This window comes from Limanda limanda, chromosome 20 (assembly GCF_963576545.1).
Source record: "Limanda limanda chromosome 20, fLimLim1.1, whole genome shotgun sequence".
NCBI lineage: Eukaryota > Metazoa > Chordata > Actinopteri > Pleuronectiformes > Pleuronectidae > Limanda > Limanda limanda.
Window position 1 is genome coordinate 11308689 of NC_083655.1, and position 16005 is coordinate 11324693.

General features: G+C 41.2%; 2 protein-coding genes across 2 annotated transcripts; both read left to right on the plus strand.

Moving 5' to 3' along the window:
• The first annotated feature begins 1486 nt into the window (after positions 1 to 1486).
• timm21 (translocase of inner mitochondrial membrane 21) lies at positions 1487 to 4000 on the plus strand. The gene is made up of 6 exons (XM_061093817.1): positions 1487 to 2022; positions 2515 to 2577; positions 2677 to 2774; positions 2882 to 2955; positions 3130 to 3235; positions 3401 to 4000. The coding sequence occupies exons 1-6, from the start codon at positions 1707 to 1709 to the stop codon at positions 3491 to 3493; spliced, it is 750 nt and encodes a 249-aa protein (XP_060949800.1). The 5' UTR covers positions 1487 to 1706; the 3' UTR covers positions 3494 to 4000.
• An 854-nt stretch (positions 4001 to 4854) lies between these two features.
• Positions 4855 to 15567, plus strand: si:dkey-118j18.2 (uncharacterized). The gene is made up of 5 exons (XM_061093462.1): positions 4855 to 5235; positions 5483 to 5583; positions 5693 to 5852; positions 9884 to 10016; positions 12759 to 15567. Exons 2-5 carry the CDS (start codon positions 5564 to 5566, stop codon positions 12977 to 12979), a joined length of 534 nt encoding a protein of 177 aa, XP_060949445.1. The 5' UTR covers positions 4855 to 5235; positions 5483 to 5563; the 3' UTR covers positions 12980 to 15567.
• Positions 15568 to 16005: the final 438 nt, after the last annotated feature.

The window sequence follows — 16005 nt, forward strand, 5'->3', positions numbered from 1 at the left end:
AGAAGCGCCGCGAAAAGCGGTCCGCCTCATTTCCTCGCCCATGTTCGCACCGGCAGCGTAATTCCGGGAAGAACCGGGAAGCGCCGCGGCCACACACACACAAGCACATAATCTCCTGTGGGGGGTGGGGGGCGGCTACAGGCTTGGGTAGGTCAATCACCTGTGAAGACCAGCATCATTTACCCCTGAACCAGCACGGAGAAATGCGCTCCCTGGGCCGCAGGGATGAGCCAGCCCCACGCCACTACGCTGCCATGGGTGGAACCAGGACACCAGTGGACACAGGAGCTGGGTCCGAACTCATGGGTAAGTTTGGCAGGCTGTCATGTTGGCAGGACTTCAAACACCTATTCATTGCACAATATCTAATAATATGTACATTTTAAACAAAAATGAACCATAACCATTTCAAATTAAATAGGAAAAATTAAAAAATTTAATTTAATTAAATTTAAAAATTAAATTACATTAAATTAAAAAAAAAAAAAGAAGCTGCGCACGCACATCCTGCGCAGAAGCCCATTGCACACATCCTGCGCAGAAGCCCATTGCGCAGGAATTGCGCGCAGAGTTTTTTTTAAATTTTTTTATTCATTTAATTTAATTTAATTTGTCTTTTTTCTTTTTTATATTTAATTAATTTAAATTGACATAGTGTAATATATTTTGCAATTACTAGGTGATGGAAATCCTGCCAATTTTAAGAGTTCAGTATATTGCCGGCACGAAGATAAGAAAGATTGGGGATGAACCCGCCACCTTCGTGTTGAAAAACGACTGCTCTAACCACTAGGCCAAACCGCCTGCTGACTCCCGTGGGGAACTAAGCTCAATAAGAAGATGGATGGATGGGCTCCCTGTGTGAACAGACACGCGGTTGGAGTCAAAGATGAATCAAAAAAGATGAAATTATCAGGTGCACAATTCAGAAAGCACCACAAAGTAGAGGAGGAGAAGAAAGAACAATATAGAGGTAAGAATCACCCCGATTGTGGACATCATTAATGTTTATTTTTATCCACATGACATGATATGATATCAGTACAGCTGATTTCAGACTCTTTATATTTTTTGTTATATATTTTTATTGTTTTTTATAGCTTACAATTTTGTCTGTCTGTGTGTGCATCTGTATACAGTCCAAAGTTATTGTGGATGCATGACAGTTTGCGTGTGTATGTTGGGGGGGCGCCAATTTGAAATCTCGCCTAGGGTGCCAACATTGCCAGGGCCGGCCCTGCTGCAGCCAGCCACCAGGGGGAGAGTGAGAGGCTTTGGCTTCACTTTTTAGAGAAGCTAATTGTCATTTATCTTTAAAAACAATATATAGCTCATACATAATACCCCTTTAACACTATAAATAATGAACCCTCTCCAGGCTGTGAAGACGTGTGGCAGTGGCAGTGGCAGTTTATGTTTCCTCATACAAACTCAATATCCCATGAATCCTCTGGATGATGTGTGACGACACAACTATGCGCCAGGATTGGTTTGACACACACCACCCCTGTGGCACAGGATCATGCACAGTATTCGAGTAGGTTAGTAGTAAACGTTTATTTGTTGATCTCTATAATAACATTACCTCCCTATTGGCTGCGTGGGGTTACTTCCTTAGCTTTAGCTTTAGCTCGCTGTCACGCTGCTCAAGAATATAGCACCAGAAGTTGCTAGCTGGTTGCACTGATTCCATTGGAAGGACGATCATGGCTTACACACAGATCCTGAGAGCCCTGCATCGGGGGTTCCAGTCCTCGGCCACGCATCACTACACGGTGCACACGTGTAAACTCACGCAGGTTAGCTTGTTGTTCCACAGCCACAGGACCGTGTGGACCTCGTCCTTCACGCCGAGCCTCCACAGCCGAGCCGGGGCTGCCCTGCCCGCTCTGCCCGCTCTGAGCTGCCTCTCCCGGCGGAGTCTCCATGTGGACATCCCGGACAGGAACCGGAGCAGCCCCGAGGACAGGGACAGATCCGTGTCCAGGTATCAGAGCCAGAAGCCTACAGGTGCTCAGAAAGGTAAACAAGACTCTCAGAGACAGACACGTGTCCTCTGTGCTTATACTGTCGTTTTAAAAACGATCCGACTGGTTTCACACTGTTGAAACGTCTACTGTGAGTAAAGGCTTGTGATGTTTGAATAGTAATTAAATCACAGTTCACTTAATTATTTACACAACTTGGAAATACAAATGCCAGTGTTTTTAACAGCACCTGGTAGTAACGCGATACTACCGCCTGTAGGGGGCGGTAATTCACCTTAAAAGTGTTTGCTAAGTTTCATTAACAAACAAATTAGAAAGAAGGTTTTATAATGACATTATATAATTTCATGTAATATAATATCACATTCATGTTACTTTTAACATGATAAATATAGACATGGACTGATCTATACTAGATTTATCTCCAAAATATGTAACGATATTTAGCCATTTTTGTTGTTGTTTTTTTATTATCATTGTTATCATGGCCACAGTTGTAACCACTTCCATCTCTAATCTTTTACAGTGAAGGAGGCTGGTAGAGACTTCACCTACTTGATAGTTATTCTAATAGGACTTGGAGTGACAGGTTAATATAAAAATTGTATATGTTCATTTAATTTTCAAACAGATTTATCACAGATTTATAAGGTTGACATGTTTTGTCCTGTGTGTGTGTGTGTCTCAGGTGGCCTCTTATATGTGGTGTTCCAGGAGCTGTTTTCTTCCTCCAGTCCAAATAAAGTCTATGGAAAAGCCTTTGACAAAGTCAAGTCAAACCCAGAGGTAAGAATGAGATCACTGACTGCTAATGCTTAACAGTATCAGACTTATAAACTGGTCATCAATTGACTGTATGCATGGATTTATTAACCTTTTTGTTACATGTGTAGGTGATCGGTGCATTCGGGGAGCCAATCAAATGTTATGGGGAGACCACACGTCGAGGAAGGAGACAGCAAGTTCGGTAGGAATTGCATAGATTTTATACATAGTTTTAATATGTCAGTGAATAAGTATAACAATCCCTCCTATGTTCTGGTTTGAATTTTTGAATTAGTTGTACGGCCCTTATGTAAACATCTATGTAGTGGTAGTACTGAGGTATTATCTCAGATGTGTTTGTTTGTTTCCATCTCAGTCACACAGAGTACCTGAAGGACGGACTGAAGCATCTCCAACTTAAGTTTTACATCGAAGGCATTGAACCAGGTCTCAAAGGAACTGTACATTCAGAGTCGAAAGAGGTTGGTATTATTTCAATTCACTGTTTGAAATCATCATTCGCAATAGATGTGACTTAATGGCCAGTTAAAGCAGTACAGTTCTTGTTTAACTATGATACCTAACAATTATACATTTAAAGTGAAGGTTAAAATTCAACAGACTTATAACTTGCTGTCATTTTACAGAACAATGAAACAGGAAAATACGAGTTTCGATACATATTTGTGGAAGTGGACACATACCCAAGACGGTCGATCATTGTGGAAGATAACCGATAAGAGAAGATGTCGAACTAGCTGAACAATAATGTGGATAATGTGTTTCTCAAAGGAAGGTTTGTGTTATTGGACAAATAGCTATGAGTGTAAACTGTAATTTACGAATAAAACGCCTTGTGACAGTCGTAGTTGATTGAAACTTTGCTGCAACAATGTACTGGTTTAAATTTGATGAAGAGCTTTGCTAAGCAAAGTCTCTTGACCAATATAAAATGATCTTGGCTCTTTTGTGTTAATGTAACTTAAAAAATACCCAAAAAACAATATTTTCTTGTTTCGGTTTTTATTTTGACTAAAAGACGAATGAATTTTGAAGTAACATTTAATCAAAATGATTTTAAATTGTAATAAAAAGGTTCTTACTTGCACAGAGACACAAATACAATGGAAAAATCTGTGCTTATATTTTTCTGACCATGTCTGATTCGTCTTTTGTCTGTATCAATTTGTACGTTTGGTTTAAGTTGGAGCTTTGGTGGCCAATTTAATAAAACAGTTAAAAAAGGAGTTGAAGATTTTGAAAATATTGCATATACATTTGTTTTTGCTTGGGAATGAACACAGTCAAATAGACGTGCTCTTTATTCTGATTCGTCTGCTTTGTTAAAACATTCACAAACATTTATTTCATCATTTATTTGTGTTGCATTATTCTGCAGTTTCTCTCTGAACTGTCAGACTGCTCTCTGGAGCTGTGACCACTAGATGGAGGCATAGAATTGAGAGACGAAACAACCTGATATGACCTGTGACGATTATTTCATAATTTCTCACTCACTTATATGTTTATACTTATTTAAATTTATGTTTTGAATCATTCTTTAATAGACTTTGAAAGATTTTACAGAGGAGACAGACTTCCTCAGCCTCCATATGAGTAAACAATGAACACGTAATTCTTGGAATACTGTCTGTCTCCATGTTATGTATATGTTGATACATGTATGATATTGTTATATTACACATATAGGATCCTGTGATATTAGACATTACATGTATGTTCACATTTTGTAACATAATAACTAGGTTGCCTGAAGAATCCTATGCTACCTTTACTAACCCTCGGAAATATTCCTATTTATGGACCACATCAGTACAATCACTAGGACAGATCAACTCTTCACCACTGCTGCATGGATGCGCTACTCTGATGGTCGATAACTTTTATTACTGTTCAAAGTCTTTCATCTGATGTATTTTTAAGGTATTCACTCCCAGCAGCCATATGTTAGTTAGAAAGTAATATCATCCCGACAACAACAACAACAACAACATCACCTCAATCCAGTTAATTACAACGGAAGTGTTGAGGAGTGCCAGTTTTACGGCGTACAGTGAACGCACCACTCTTGAGAACACCGCCCACTGTGAAACGAAACGCAGCGTTGAACCGTTGAACGCGCAGAGATGAGCTAACCGTGCTAACTCACTTTAACCCGAGCTAAGACCAGTCTGGTTGTTTATCACAGGCGGAGTGAACCAGCAGCTTCCCGGGTAACTAGCGGGTGACTCTGTGTGTAACAGCGGGAAGCCATGTGTGTAACACGGGTCAGTTCCAGCTGTTGTTTTGTTCTCCTCCTGGGTTAATGTGTGTTGTTGTTAGGCCTGCTTCACGTTAGCTAACTTAGCTAGCACTTAGCCTCCGCTGGTTCCTGGAGCTCATCACGTCCCACAAAGGGCGAGGGGGGAAATGACAAACCTCCGCAGCGGATAACTTCACACAGCCGGAGTGTCGCCAGGAAGTAAGTGGAAAAAAAGCACACTTTTGTGTTTGTGGTAACAAAGTTTACCCCGGAGTCGTCGTCGCGCTGAAAGTTATCATCTGTTAACGTTTAGTAAAAGTGCCTTCGGGTTTAACTCGTGTGAGCTTTACGTCTGATTTGTTAACGTGTTTGTGAATAATCATTAAAGTATTGAATACAACTAAAACGTGGTAGTGATCTCCTCCACTTAGGTTGAATAAACGATACAAATTATGTGTGTTTTCAGGACAACTTTAGTCTTTTTGACCAGGGATCAGAGATTTATTCCCCAACTATGAGAGCCTTAGCTCAGTGACATCACACAAACATGGAGCTGTACTGGTACATGTGAGTATATCTTGTGTATTTCCATTTAGTTATTTATATACATATATACATGTTTGCACACATCTATCCACCCATTTCCCTGTCCAACCCAATCTTCTCTCCTCCACAGAGTTGTCATCATATTCATCATCATCAAGATATTCTTCTACGTGTGCTGGTACCGATCCAGACAGAGGCAGCTGGCGGCCTACCTGAGCAACCCACGCAACGCCCAGATAGTCATAGTCGGAGGAAGAGCGTACCTCCATCAGATGTGTGAGAGACAGAGTGTAAGTTGTGCACTTAGTGTGTCTTCCATTTTACTCACATGAGCTACTTGTCAACCGCCAAAGTGGTTTCCTGCCTTCAGGATGTACATTTATTGTGGTGGGGTCTAATTATACACACTTGGGATCGCATGTTTTCAAACACTTCCATTGAATTTACATATTTTTAGATTGTGTCACACTGTTCTATAAAATGTGAGCATAGAACAAAGTATTAGACAAAAAGTAATGGAATCTTATACACAAAATGTAATCAAATCATTCCAATCATTCAACATCAGCATTCAGTTTCTTTCTGGAAAGGAAATGAAACTCGGTTTGGAAACTTGACAAGACAAGTGTGTCGCTCTGGTAGTTTTGAATCACTTCCACCTTCATGAGGGCGGACGTGACTCAGGGTGTAGATCCCCTTACCAGAAGCATGTCGGTTTCGATCCCTTCTCCTTCTGAGGGCTATATCCGTGGTGTTCATTAGAAAATGCATTGCAGCAAGTAGGGCTATATGGGAGTGTGAATGGGTTTGTGCTGTGAGGGGTTGACAGGATTAGTTTAGTTTATCCCAAACCTCCATGTAGTTTTAATCTGATGACTCTGCTGCTCTTCCATAATTTGAAACATACTGTCTGTTTTTTGGGTCGGCATCTTGGTGCAGGATGAGCCCCTGACCAACCAGTCTGTCTTCCTCTCTCACCATTACGATATAAATAAACCCCACTACTACTTGCAGTACAGAACTGCCCTTATAATGCATCCGTGTATTCCCACACTTCATTCTATTAAGATAAACCTAGGGGATTTGTTTGTGTCACCATTTCTGCAGAGGAACTGTAAGTTTACCACTTCTCAACTTCTAGACGGAAAAAACTTCAATTTCAGGAAAAAGATTAAACCTCAGACTTGAATTGTAGGTTCTTGTAAAGCAGAAAGAATCTATGTAAGCTGTGAGACTTGAGTTTCGCAAACAGACATACAAGGACTAAGCAAGAGCAATTCTAATAAAAGCCACGGTTGTGTTAAATTTTTCGTGGAAGAGTTGTTTGCTCTCTCTCTTGAGAGGGCATGTGATTTTTGGTCAGTCACTTTCCCTTCAACGACAGCACAGGCTGCATTTCACTTTCAGTTACCTACTTAGTGAAGTATGTTTAAGAAGGTGCACGCCTCTCGTCTTGCGTGCACTTGGGTGTTGACATTTTTTCTGTGAAGTTTGTTTGACCTTGTTGACACCAGAGGTCTGGTCGGGCAAGTCCCAGCTTTGACAGTTCTACACTAACAAAGAAGTGCAAGGTTGTGTGAGTGCACGGTTTTTTAAGCATGTTTGTCAAATTTGAACCATGCGTGAGAGAATTTTGTGTGTGTGCAAATATCACTAAAGTCACAGACCGCAGGACAGGACTGATTCAGGGCATTATTGTTGCTTCCTGTTCTTGTTTGTAAATCGTACGATAGATGGAAAAAAATAAGCCTCTTCTAATGATTAATTTGCTTGACATAGTGAATAGTGTTTTGTTCGGGCTGCTCTTTAAATGTCACACGATCATTGAAATAACCGTCACAGTTTCCTTCTAGCCTCTCTTTATCCTTGCAACTCGTGCTCTTCATTTATCTTGTGTTTTGAAAACGACTTCAAAATGCCGGGTTCTCTTTTTATTGCCCCCTTGACTGTAGCTTTATCTGTTTGTGTTTTCCAAGAGCTCCAGAACTAATGCCTTTCCACAACATCAGCTCTTACGGCGTTGTTTCTGTGGGCTACGCCACAGGTTTAAACAGTCATCATGTTCGTGCTTCCTCCAGGGCCTTTGTGCTTTACTGCCTCTCCGGCACACCTGGAAGCAATCGCCATGATTCACAACCTTCTTAAAATATGCCCGGTGAATCGTATATGAAACAGGTTTCTCTTGCGTTCAGTTCTAATGCTTGCCCACTTAGCACAGTAACTTGTGAATGCATTTTTCTGAGAGCAGATTCAATGAAATCCAATTCTGCATCAAATTTCATTTAAGCCCTTTTCTATCATCACTCGGCTTCAGTTAAATGCAAGAGGCACAGGCAAAGATATTTTTAGCTTTGATTGAATATTTGTGCAACAGGAAATAACCAATTCACTGGAGAGTTGAACGGTTTTTGGCCTTAGATTTCCAGTTGTGACATCCTGTTTGTTATTGGAAATGTTTGATTTTCAAAAAATTTCCTTTCAAGCATGAGATTGCCATTCTTGTTATCTTATTATCTGACACATACTGGCTTCATGTCCAGTAACAGAGAAGATCTCCAATTTCCTTCTTGCACTCATCCTTTTCCTCCTGAGCATCCACCAGGTCGTAATATTTTCTCGTTCAGCAACTCCCGAGTTTGCTCCTGCAGCCTTCTCCTTTCTCCTCCTCTGTTTTTCTTCTTTGCTCCTTCCTTTCTTCCTCTTCCTCTTGTTCTCTCCGCTGTTTCTGGTGTATAATGTTCCCTGTTTAGATTTTAATGGAATGTGCAGCAGGGAGGCCCCACAGTCATCCATTACTCCGAACCCTGAATGTTCTCTGGGTGGACGCCAAGAAGACTCGAGTCTTGGACTTAAATGAATCACACACAGTGGGGGGAAAAGTCTTGATGTAGTATCACTCACTAATCCTCTTGGACAATCTTATCCGTGGCTACCTGAAGAGACAAAGTGAACCCAGAAGAGTGGGGAAGAAAAAAAACCCGTTGATACATTCTGGCTGGAGATAGAGTCGGGAAAGATTGATAGTACTTAGATTATAAGGACCCGTTTTATTAGTTTCTTTTCTTTCTTTTTTTTATTCTATAGACTATAAATGTTCTTGCTTTTTAACGTGATGGTCTGTCTGTGCTGCATCTTTCCCCATCACCGCAAAAACAACAGGGTGGCAATTTTGAACTAATTGAGATATGAGTCCACAAGGTTATCAGTCTATCATCAGTGACCTTCCTGCCCGATCTGCGTGTGTTTGCTTCCTGTTCCCATCGCAGTTAGCTGACTAACAAAAGTAAATAGCAGTGAGAACTTCCTCAAAGGAGATCGAGGACATTAGAGCTAACGCGTGCTGCTGTCATGCTTGCCGATCTCGCTAAAGCAGTTTTTAAGAAATGAATATGAACTTTGTCTTTCACATATGAAGAAAACAGCAGGAGATTGTGCGGCTAACAACTGGAAAATCTCCGTAGCCATCAGATGAGGGGTGGTGCCTGGGTAGAGCATGCAGGGGGGGGGGCATGACGTTTAAATTCCATTGCAGAAAGCTCAATGTTCTTGTTTACATCACATCAGCACCGGCGTCAACCCAAAGTTAACATCTTCCGTCTGTTCCGCATGCATGGCTTTTTCACCCTGAAGTATTTGCATTCCTTTGGTTGTTTTTTTTTGTTCTCTAGAGTTTTCGAAGTAAAAATAGAGAATTTCTACAGCAAATGACCCCGCCGGATAATTTCAGATTGTCTGGAGTTCAGTGCGTGTCTGAAAGCATCTTCAAAGATCATCTGATAAAACTGACTGTGACGAATGACAGAAGCTGCAGGCTCTCCTTCATTCTGAGCCTTCATTGGTTCATGGGCAGTGGCTGTAATGTACACAGCCACTGCCTATTCATGTGATGAACTGGCAGGCCTCTAACTCCTGCGGTGTGTGTAAACAACTTTATGGGGTTCTAAATTGTCCTGCAGGTTTGAGGTGAAAGTCTAACCTGCTGGTCATCCGGGTGCTGAAAAACAACACAGCAAAGAGTTGGAAGACGGATGGTATCTCGCTCTTCTATGAGAATATTGTTGGCTGTTTGTTAAGTGATGTTTGTACTTCCTTGTGTGTGTGTGTGTGTGTGTGTGAGAGAGAACCACTCCAGAGCTTTGTGCAGAAAAACCAGCTCACTTCGAATCAAGATATTGCCAGAGGTGTACAAACTGTTCGCTCCAGCTCACGGATCTGACTGTGTAAATTGCCTGTGTTTGTGTGTTTGCTCTATGTGAGCTTGTGTGCACTTCTGCATTTCTGTGTGTATCATTAACTACGTGTGTTTCCCATCCCTCTGTAGCAAACATCTGTGTGGCCGAGCTGGTATGGTGTTCAGGATGAACTGTCAATAGAGGAGCCCTCCACAACGCTGCCGCCCACATCATCCGTCTCCCACCTCGACATGCCGCCACCATATGAGGCAGTCTCTGGAGGTAGCGCACGCATTTAAACACACACATACTATGCATCTGCTCCTTCCTCATTCATTCAGATGATTAAAGTTGAACTAAACTTCTACATTCTTAGTTTTTTAACCCATAACTTCCTGCAAGCCAGTCTTCCACTGCCGTAAGTGGCCCACGGCGTAGACTCCATGGCACAGGTCTACATTATTAATTCATCGCCGCAAATTTATATAATAGATGATCCAGCACCATCATGTTATAGTTACATTTCCCATAATAACTGTGTTTACATTTTGTCCTTCTCTTCATGGTGTAAGTAACAGTAGAAGAGTCTGTGCTGACTATACGGTCGCTGTATTTACACTGTTTTATTTACTCCGATTAAGAGTTGAGGTCACTGCGAGCAGAGGGTTTGCACTGGAGTTGTTTTTCTCAATGAGAGTTTTCATCATCACAACAATAGAGACATTTTCTTCAGTTCTCGTGTTGTCTTCTCTTAGAACGATTTCTGACAACATTAGAAAAGAAACCCACATTTGGTGACAGAGTAGAAACACATGCGCCTTGAACGTTCAACGATCAAATTCTAGTTTATGGATACGAGTTTTTTGAATAGGCTCATAGGTCATTGTCTTTTAATGTTATGGAAATGCTGTGAACACATCCCCCAAGTCATGGCACATACAGCTTCGAATTACTTTACAACTCAAGTGGCCAAAACAGCAAGTTAATAGAAAAATGCAAGTTACATCATTCTTAATATTTACCCATTGGTCACCGCAGGCTGTGGTAGGTGGTAGTTCATAAATCATTGCTTTCATCCAAACCTGTTTTAAACAATTTAATATTATTAAATTTTTCCGCATGTTTGATTCAGCTGCTCAGCCCTCACATGCTTGCCAGCTTGTTTTGCCTGCAGGTTTAAGGTTTGTGACTCAATTCTGACTGGGAGCAATGGTTAAGCAATGAATTTGAGTGTGTGAGTCAGGACACTGGCTAAATATTGGCTAACAGCCCCTTTTCACTCTGCTAGCATTGTCTCTTTATATAGCCCACAGCAGGGTTTAGGTAAAATAAACAACATGACAATACAACTTTTGTCGCAGCCGCTCCTATTGAACGTCATAAGCCTTATTAAAGACTTCAGATATTATGGGTAGTAAAAGGGATAAAGTTTAGTGGGATATGCTGATCAAAGTCAGCGGAAGTTAATAATCTAAACAACTCAGAATCTCACTTTGAATCAAGCATTTAGATCTGTTTATGGTGTTCAGACAAGAATTGACATATAATTCATAAACAAAAAATGTTTAACCAGCAAGGAGGTGAATAACAAACTGTTGGATGGGAGAGAGAAGTAATTTGTGACTTTAAAACACTTAAAGGTTATGTCTGTACTCACTTTGTCATGACGTAAAAGATGATTTCATAGATGAATAATAACCTGAGAGGACACATCTTTTCAATCAAACTCCCAAAGAGACTTATAAGTGTGTGGTGTGGTCATAGATCATCACTGAAAATGTCCTGGAAAAAGATTAGCTAGAAATGAGTGGCAGCCTGCTTCACCCTTAACTTTACAAAGAGAACGTATTATTATTTAACCCAGGTACCTGCACATTTAGGGGTCATGACCACAACCAGGAAACTGACACCAGATGGAGTCGAAAGCACGAAGCTACCGCACTTCTGTAAACTGACAGGAATAGTTCTTCTGCTTTAAAAAAGACAAAGTACACCAAGTATCAGTAACCTAATCACAATGATACCCCCAGTTCTCTTTATACACCATGCTAAGCCTTTTGTGTACTGCTCATGTGCCAGTGCAATCTCAACTCATTTCAAATCTAGTAATAGAGAAAACAGGAGTCTGTTCATATCTTGCCCACTTCCTACTGTTCCCTCTATGTCACCCTCATCCATTTATATATTTTTTAATGAATTGCTAAAATCTCCCTTCTTCTTAACAGTAAGGTTTAAAGGAGAGGAAAGACAGTCATAGTGTTTCCATTATAACCAAGCCGCTTTCACATCACTAACGACCGCTCAAGCTTTAGTCTCTACTTTTGCGAATGACTCCTTCTTGCTCGTTCAGCAGGACGTGGTTATATGGTCGGAAATGGAGTCAGTTCACCACTAATTGTGATACGTCACAAGTGAAGCTTTTTCCTATCACTTGTTTCAGGGGTTTTTAGGGTTTGCTCTTATAGATCTGCTTTCATCTTGCTGTTCCATCAAGGTATCAGTACTGTAGGAAAGCCTTTATTTCCAAATGTATCTGCACCGTTTTGCGTGCCTTCTTTATGAAGTCTGTGATCGAAATGAATTGCGTGAAAAACTATACAAATTGAACAACGAGAAGAAGCTGCAAAACTGAAGAAGTGCAGCAAGTGGTTTTAGACGAGAGCATCGACATAATCAGGTGATTTCACTGCCACTGACCCAGTTGTTATTTTGAAATGGTGGTTTTCTTTTCTTGTATTTCTCAACCTCAAGGAAAAAGTAATTAACTTTTTATTTCACGGTATCTTAGTGACGTATTCACAGTGGTGCCCTGTCTCCCTCTTGCTGTGCACAAATTCTAATGTGTTCTTATTTGTTTTGATGCAATCAATCCTTTTAGTGCAAACGCAGCAAAATCTTGGTCACATAAACTTTAGATTAGATTGTCATCGTATTTTTTTTAATCTTGCAGCCCTGATGTTATCACTTTTGTGTCCTTGTTTATATATTTTCACTGATTGACTTTTCTCCTCCTATTCCTTTCAGAGGACGACCTCAAGCCCCCGCCCTACAGCGAGTGTGCCCTAGTCGACGAGACCGACGCCCCCTGTCCCTCCCATTGCACTCCTCTAATTCCTGAGGAAGGAGACTCGTCCAGCATAAACGAAGCCCCGCCTCCCTACACAGCGTCCCCCTTCACACAAGTCAGTCTACAAGACGGCCCTATTAGCCTAAGTGAGTGCGAGTCGGCGAGCAGGTCCGCTTAATCGATCCCCGATGCCAGTTTGCCTTTTCCATGCACTGCCTTCCTACATTCAACCTCAGTGATCGTCGCCAGCCTAACTCTCATCACATGAGAGCAGAAGCTTATTTGGACGCAAGTGTGTGTGCGTGCGTGTTTGGTGGTTTTCAGAGCCGACTTGTTTTTCTACTTGTATTGTTGTCATCAAAAAGTGGTCATCTGACGAGCGTGGCGAAAACAGATGACAACAGCAAGCCTGTGTGCCCCAGTCAGGACCGCAGAACCTGCCTCCCAGCTAGGACGAGGATAACACCCTCCACTCAAAGCTCCCAGGAAATCGCGGAGCTACAGATAAGCAGAGAGAGACAGAGACTTTAAAGTGTGTTTTCTTTCTCCCAAGTTTTCTGTTAGTCTGAAGCCACTTCCTTTCACAGATTAATTCACTTTAAAAGCAGGGGGGGAAGTTGGGGAAAATCAGAGGATTAGCAGTTGTTAGTACTTGCTGCTGTGCTACACATTAGTTCATGCTTGTGTGTTGACACTGTTCTCAAAACAATAACTGTACAACAGTCTAAGGTTGAAAACTCGTAGCGTCTAAAATCCATGGCGTCTAATGATGTACATGTGGACATTAAATGAACAGTCTCAACTTCTTCAAACTGTTTGCACATTTGTTAATGTGCAGACAAAGAAGTATTAGTAACGATTGCACTGCCCATCTTAAAGATGACCTCGTTTGCATTACTGTTGTTGTTTATTATATCATCGTGATTATTCCTGGGGGACATAATCAGGCAACTCCAGTGCTTATTACGTCTGTGAATGGAAGTGAGCGAGGGTGAGCAGGAAAAGGGAACACATTGATGAAATAAACGGAACAAATTGTGGCAGTAGACAAGAGATTGTTCTCTGTTGATTGTCATCATTCCCGCCCCGTTTTGTTTCTGTTCCTGCTCTACATTAACACCTACGTGCCGGGATGCAAGGTTCTGTCCAAACATCTATTTTGGTCTTTCTGAAAGGCGCCCTTTAAGTTCCGCCCTGGTATTAACTTCCGTCCTGTAAGTTCTGATCCCACGTGGTCGGCGTGAAGGTCGTCTCTTCACACCAAACTTTAAATTACGTCCTGAACGCGTCTCCTGTGACCACTTGTGATATGATCTCACCTCCCCGCTCTATATGCAAGTAATCGTGTCATTTCTGTTCGCAAAGACCAAATCATGTTGTTCAAATCATGTAAATATGTGTCTACTTGTTTATGTTACATCTTTAGGACCCTTTTCAGACATGACCTCATAGAGACCAAAGCCTGGTCCGAATGAGTTCAAATGTCATATCTGAGGTCCTGGTTAAGGTTTGGTTTATTATGTACTTTGTGGTAAGGGTTTGGTATGAATTATTCAAGGTTAAGTTTAGGTAAATAGGCTTTGGTTTGGCTGCTCACAATGATTGAAAGTCAATGCATCGTCCTACTAAGGATAGCTGCGCCATCGCGTGTGTGTGCATGAGTGTGTAAGAGAAATCCCTGCACATCTTTACAAATCAATCTGATTCTAACAACTGCCACATACGTCCCAATGTGATCTGAGTGATTGGATCTCAAATGTGTCCTCAATGCTTCTGTATGCGCTCACATCTGTATTAAGAGCTTGTGATCAGCCATTACAGATGTGACAGATTCCAGGTCAGAATAGTTGAAGTCCTTGAACTCATGACGACACATATTCTGTAGTTGTTGACCCAGTTGTCGGATCAGATTTGATGTTGTGAATTTTAATATTCAGTTTGGATGATGTGTTACAATCCTGAAACAAAACGCCCGGCTTCCTGCTAATGCTTTAAGTCAAAACTCAGTTATCACTTTTTTTTCTCCTATGAAAACGACCCAAAAGAAAATGATGCCATCAGCTTCTGTTCCTTGTCATCTCCATGTGAATCTACCACAGGCTGGTAGAGGTCAGTCGTTTCTTCTCCTGTGCTCTCTGTTATAGTATTGCTTTTGGAAAAGGTTATTAATGTGTTCTTTGCTTTTTATGTGTCACTGCATTTCAGATAAGTCTGTATAATGATGATGCTCCACCTCTCATGTTCTGTTTCCGCAAGAATATAATCTGTGTACAGTTTCTGATAGAAAAAGAAAAGCAATTAAATGCTGTATAAACATATTTTTGGGCCTGTGGGAAACTATATATGTATAAAAATAATCTGAAAATGTCACAACTCAATGTGTTACAATGATAATCCTCCGTATTGTGATGACAAATCGTGGAGCAGCCGTCACTGATAGGCTACCACACAATCTCTCCTGTGGTTACACAATCTGGACGATGCAACTGAGAGGCTGCGTTTATACGACACAGCTTGTACAAGCGCGTGGCCTTGACCTCGGTTGACATCACTATAGCAGCAGCATGATGAAGACTGACCACCCAAACTTTAGTGTTACAGGCGTCCACTGTAACCCACGACCTGTTTGTCCACTTCATGTTCATTACTGTGGTGGGTGACCCGTCCGATCTCTTCAGTGAGTAGCTTTGTGAGTTGAGGGGATTTTTATGTTTTGTCTGATTTTTGGGGAAATGTGTCTTCTGTATTAAACTGTTGTTCATAATATCGCAAGTGTTGTTTTCTTTACTCGTGTACGGAGTCTCCTCAGGATTATGTGGATATACATTATTTCTCTTGTTTGGCTTCCCCAGGTACATTGTATGTTTATCTTGGTCGCATATATCTTGGTAAACTTATATTTAGGAGCTCAAACCTTAAAGGGATACAAGAGCAATTTCACTCAACTCAGAAAAAGACAAGGGTAAAAGCAGGAATTGTGATTTTTCGCCTCTCGGATTGGTCAAGCTCCAGGAACACCAGGTCCTACATTTCACATCTTTTATCTTTATTATTAACTTGTGCTGTCCCCCCACCAAGTTTCAAGAAAATGGCTTCTATTGAAAGACAGAGAAATGGCAAAGAGAGCATAACCTCCTTGGCAGAGGTAGTAAACAATAAATAAAAGCACAGAAGTACAGTTACAGGTCAATGCGTCTGTAGTTG

Excerpts from the sequence above, each read along its gene's own strand:
- si:dkey-118j18.2 (XM_061093462.1), top strand. The coding sequence starts at position 5,564 with ATGGAGCTGTACTGGTACAT. Across the intron at positions 5,584-5,692 it reads ATGGAGCTGTACTGGTACAT|AGTTGTCATCATATTCATCA; the intron begins GTGAGTATATCT and ends TCTCCTCCACAG. Across the intron at positions 5,853-9,883 it reads AGATGTGTGAGAGACAGAGT|CAAACATCTGTGTGGCCGAG; the intron begins GTAAGTTGTGCA and ends ATCCCTCTGTAG.
- timm21 (XM_061093817.1), top strand. The coding sequence starts at position 1,707 with ATGGCTTACACACAGATCCTGAGAGCCCTGCATCGGGGGTTCCAGTCC. Across the intron at positions 2,578-2,676 it reads AATAGGACTTGGAGTGACAG|GTGGCCTCTTATATGTGGTG; the intron begins GTTAATATAAAA and ends TGTGTGTCTCAG. Across the intron at positions 3,236-3,400 it reads TACATTCAGAGTCGAAAGAG|AACAATGAAACAGGAAAATA; the intron begins GTTGGTATTATT and ends GTCATTTTACAG.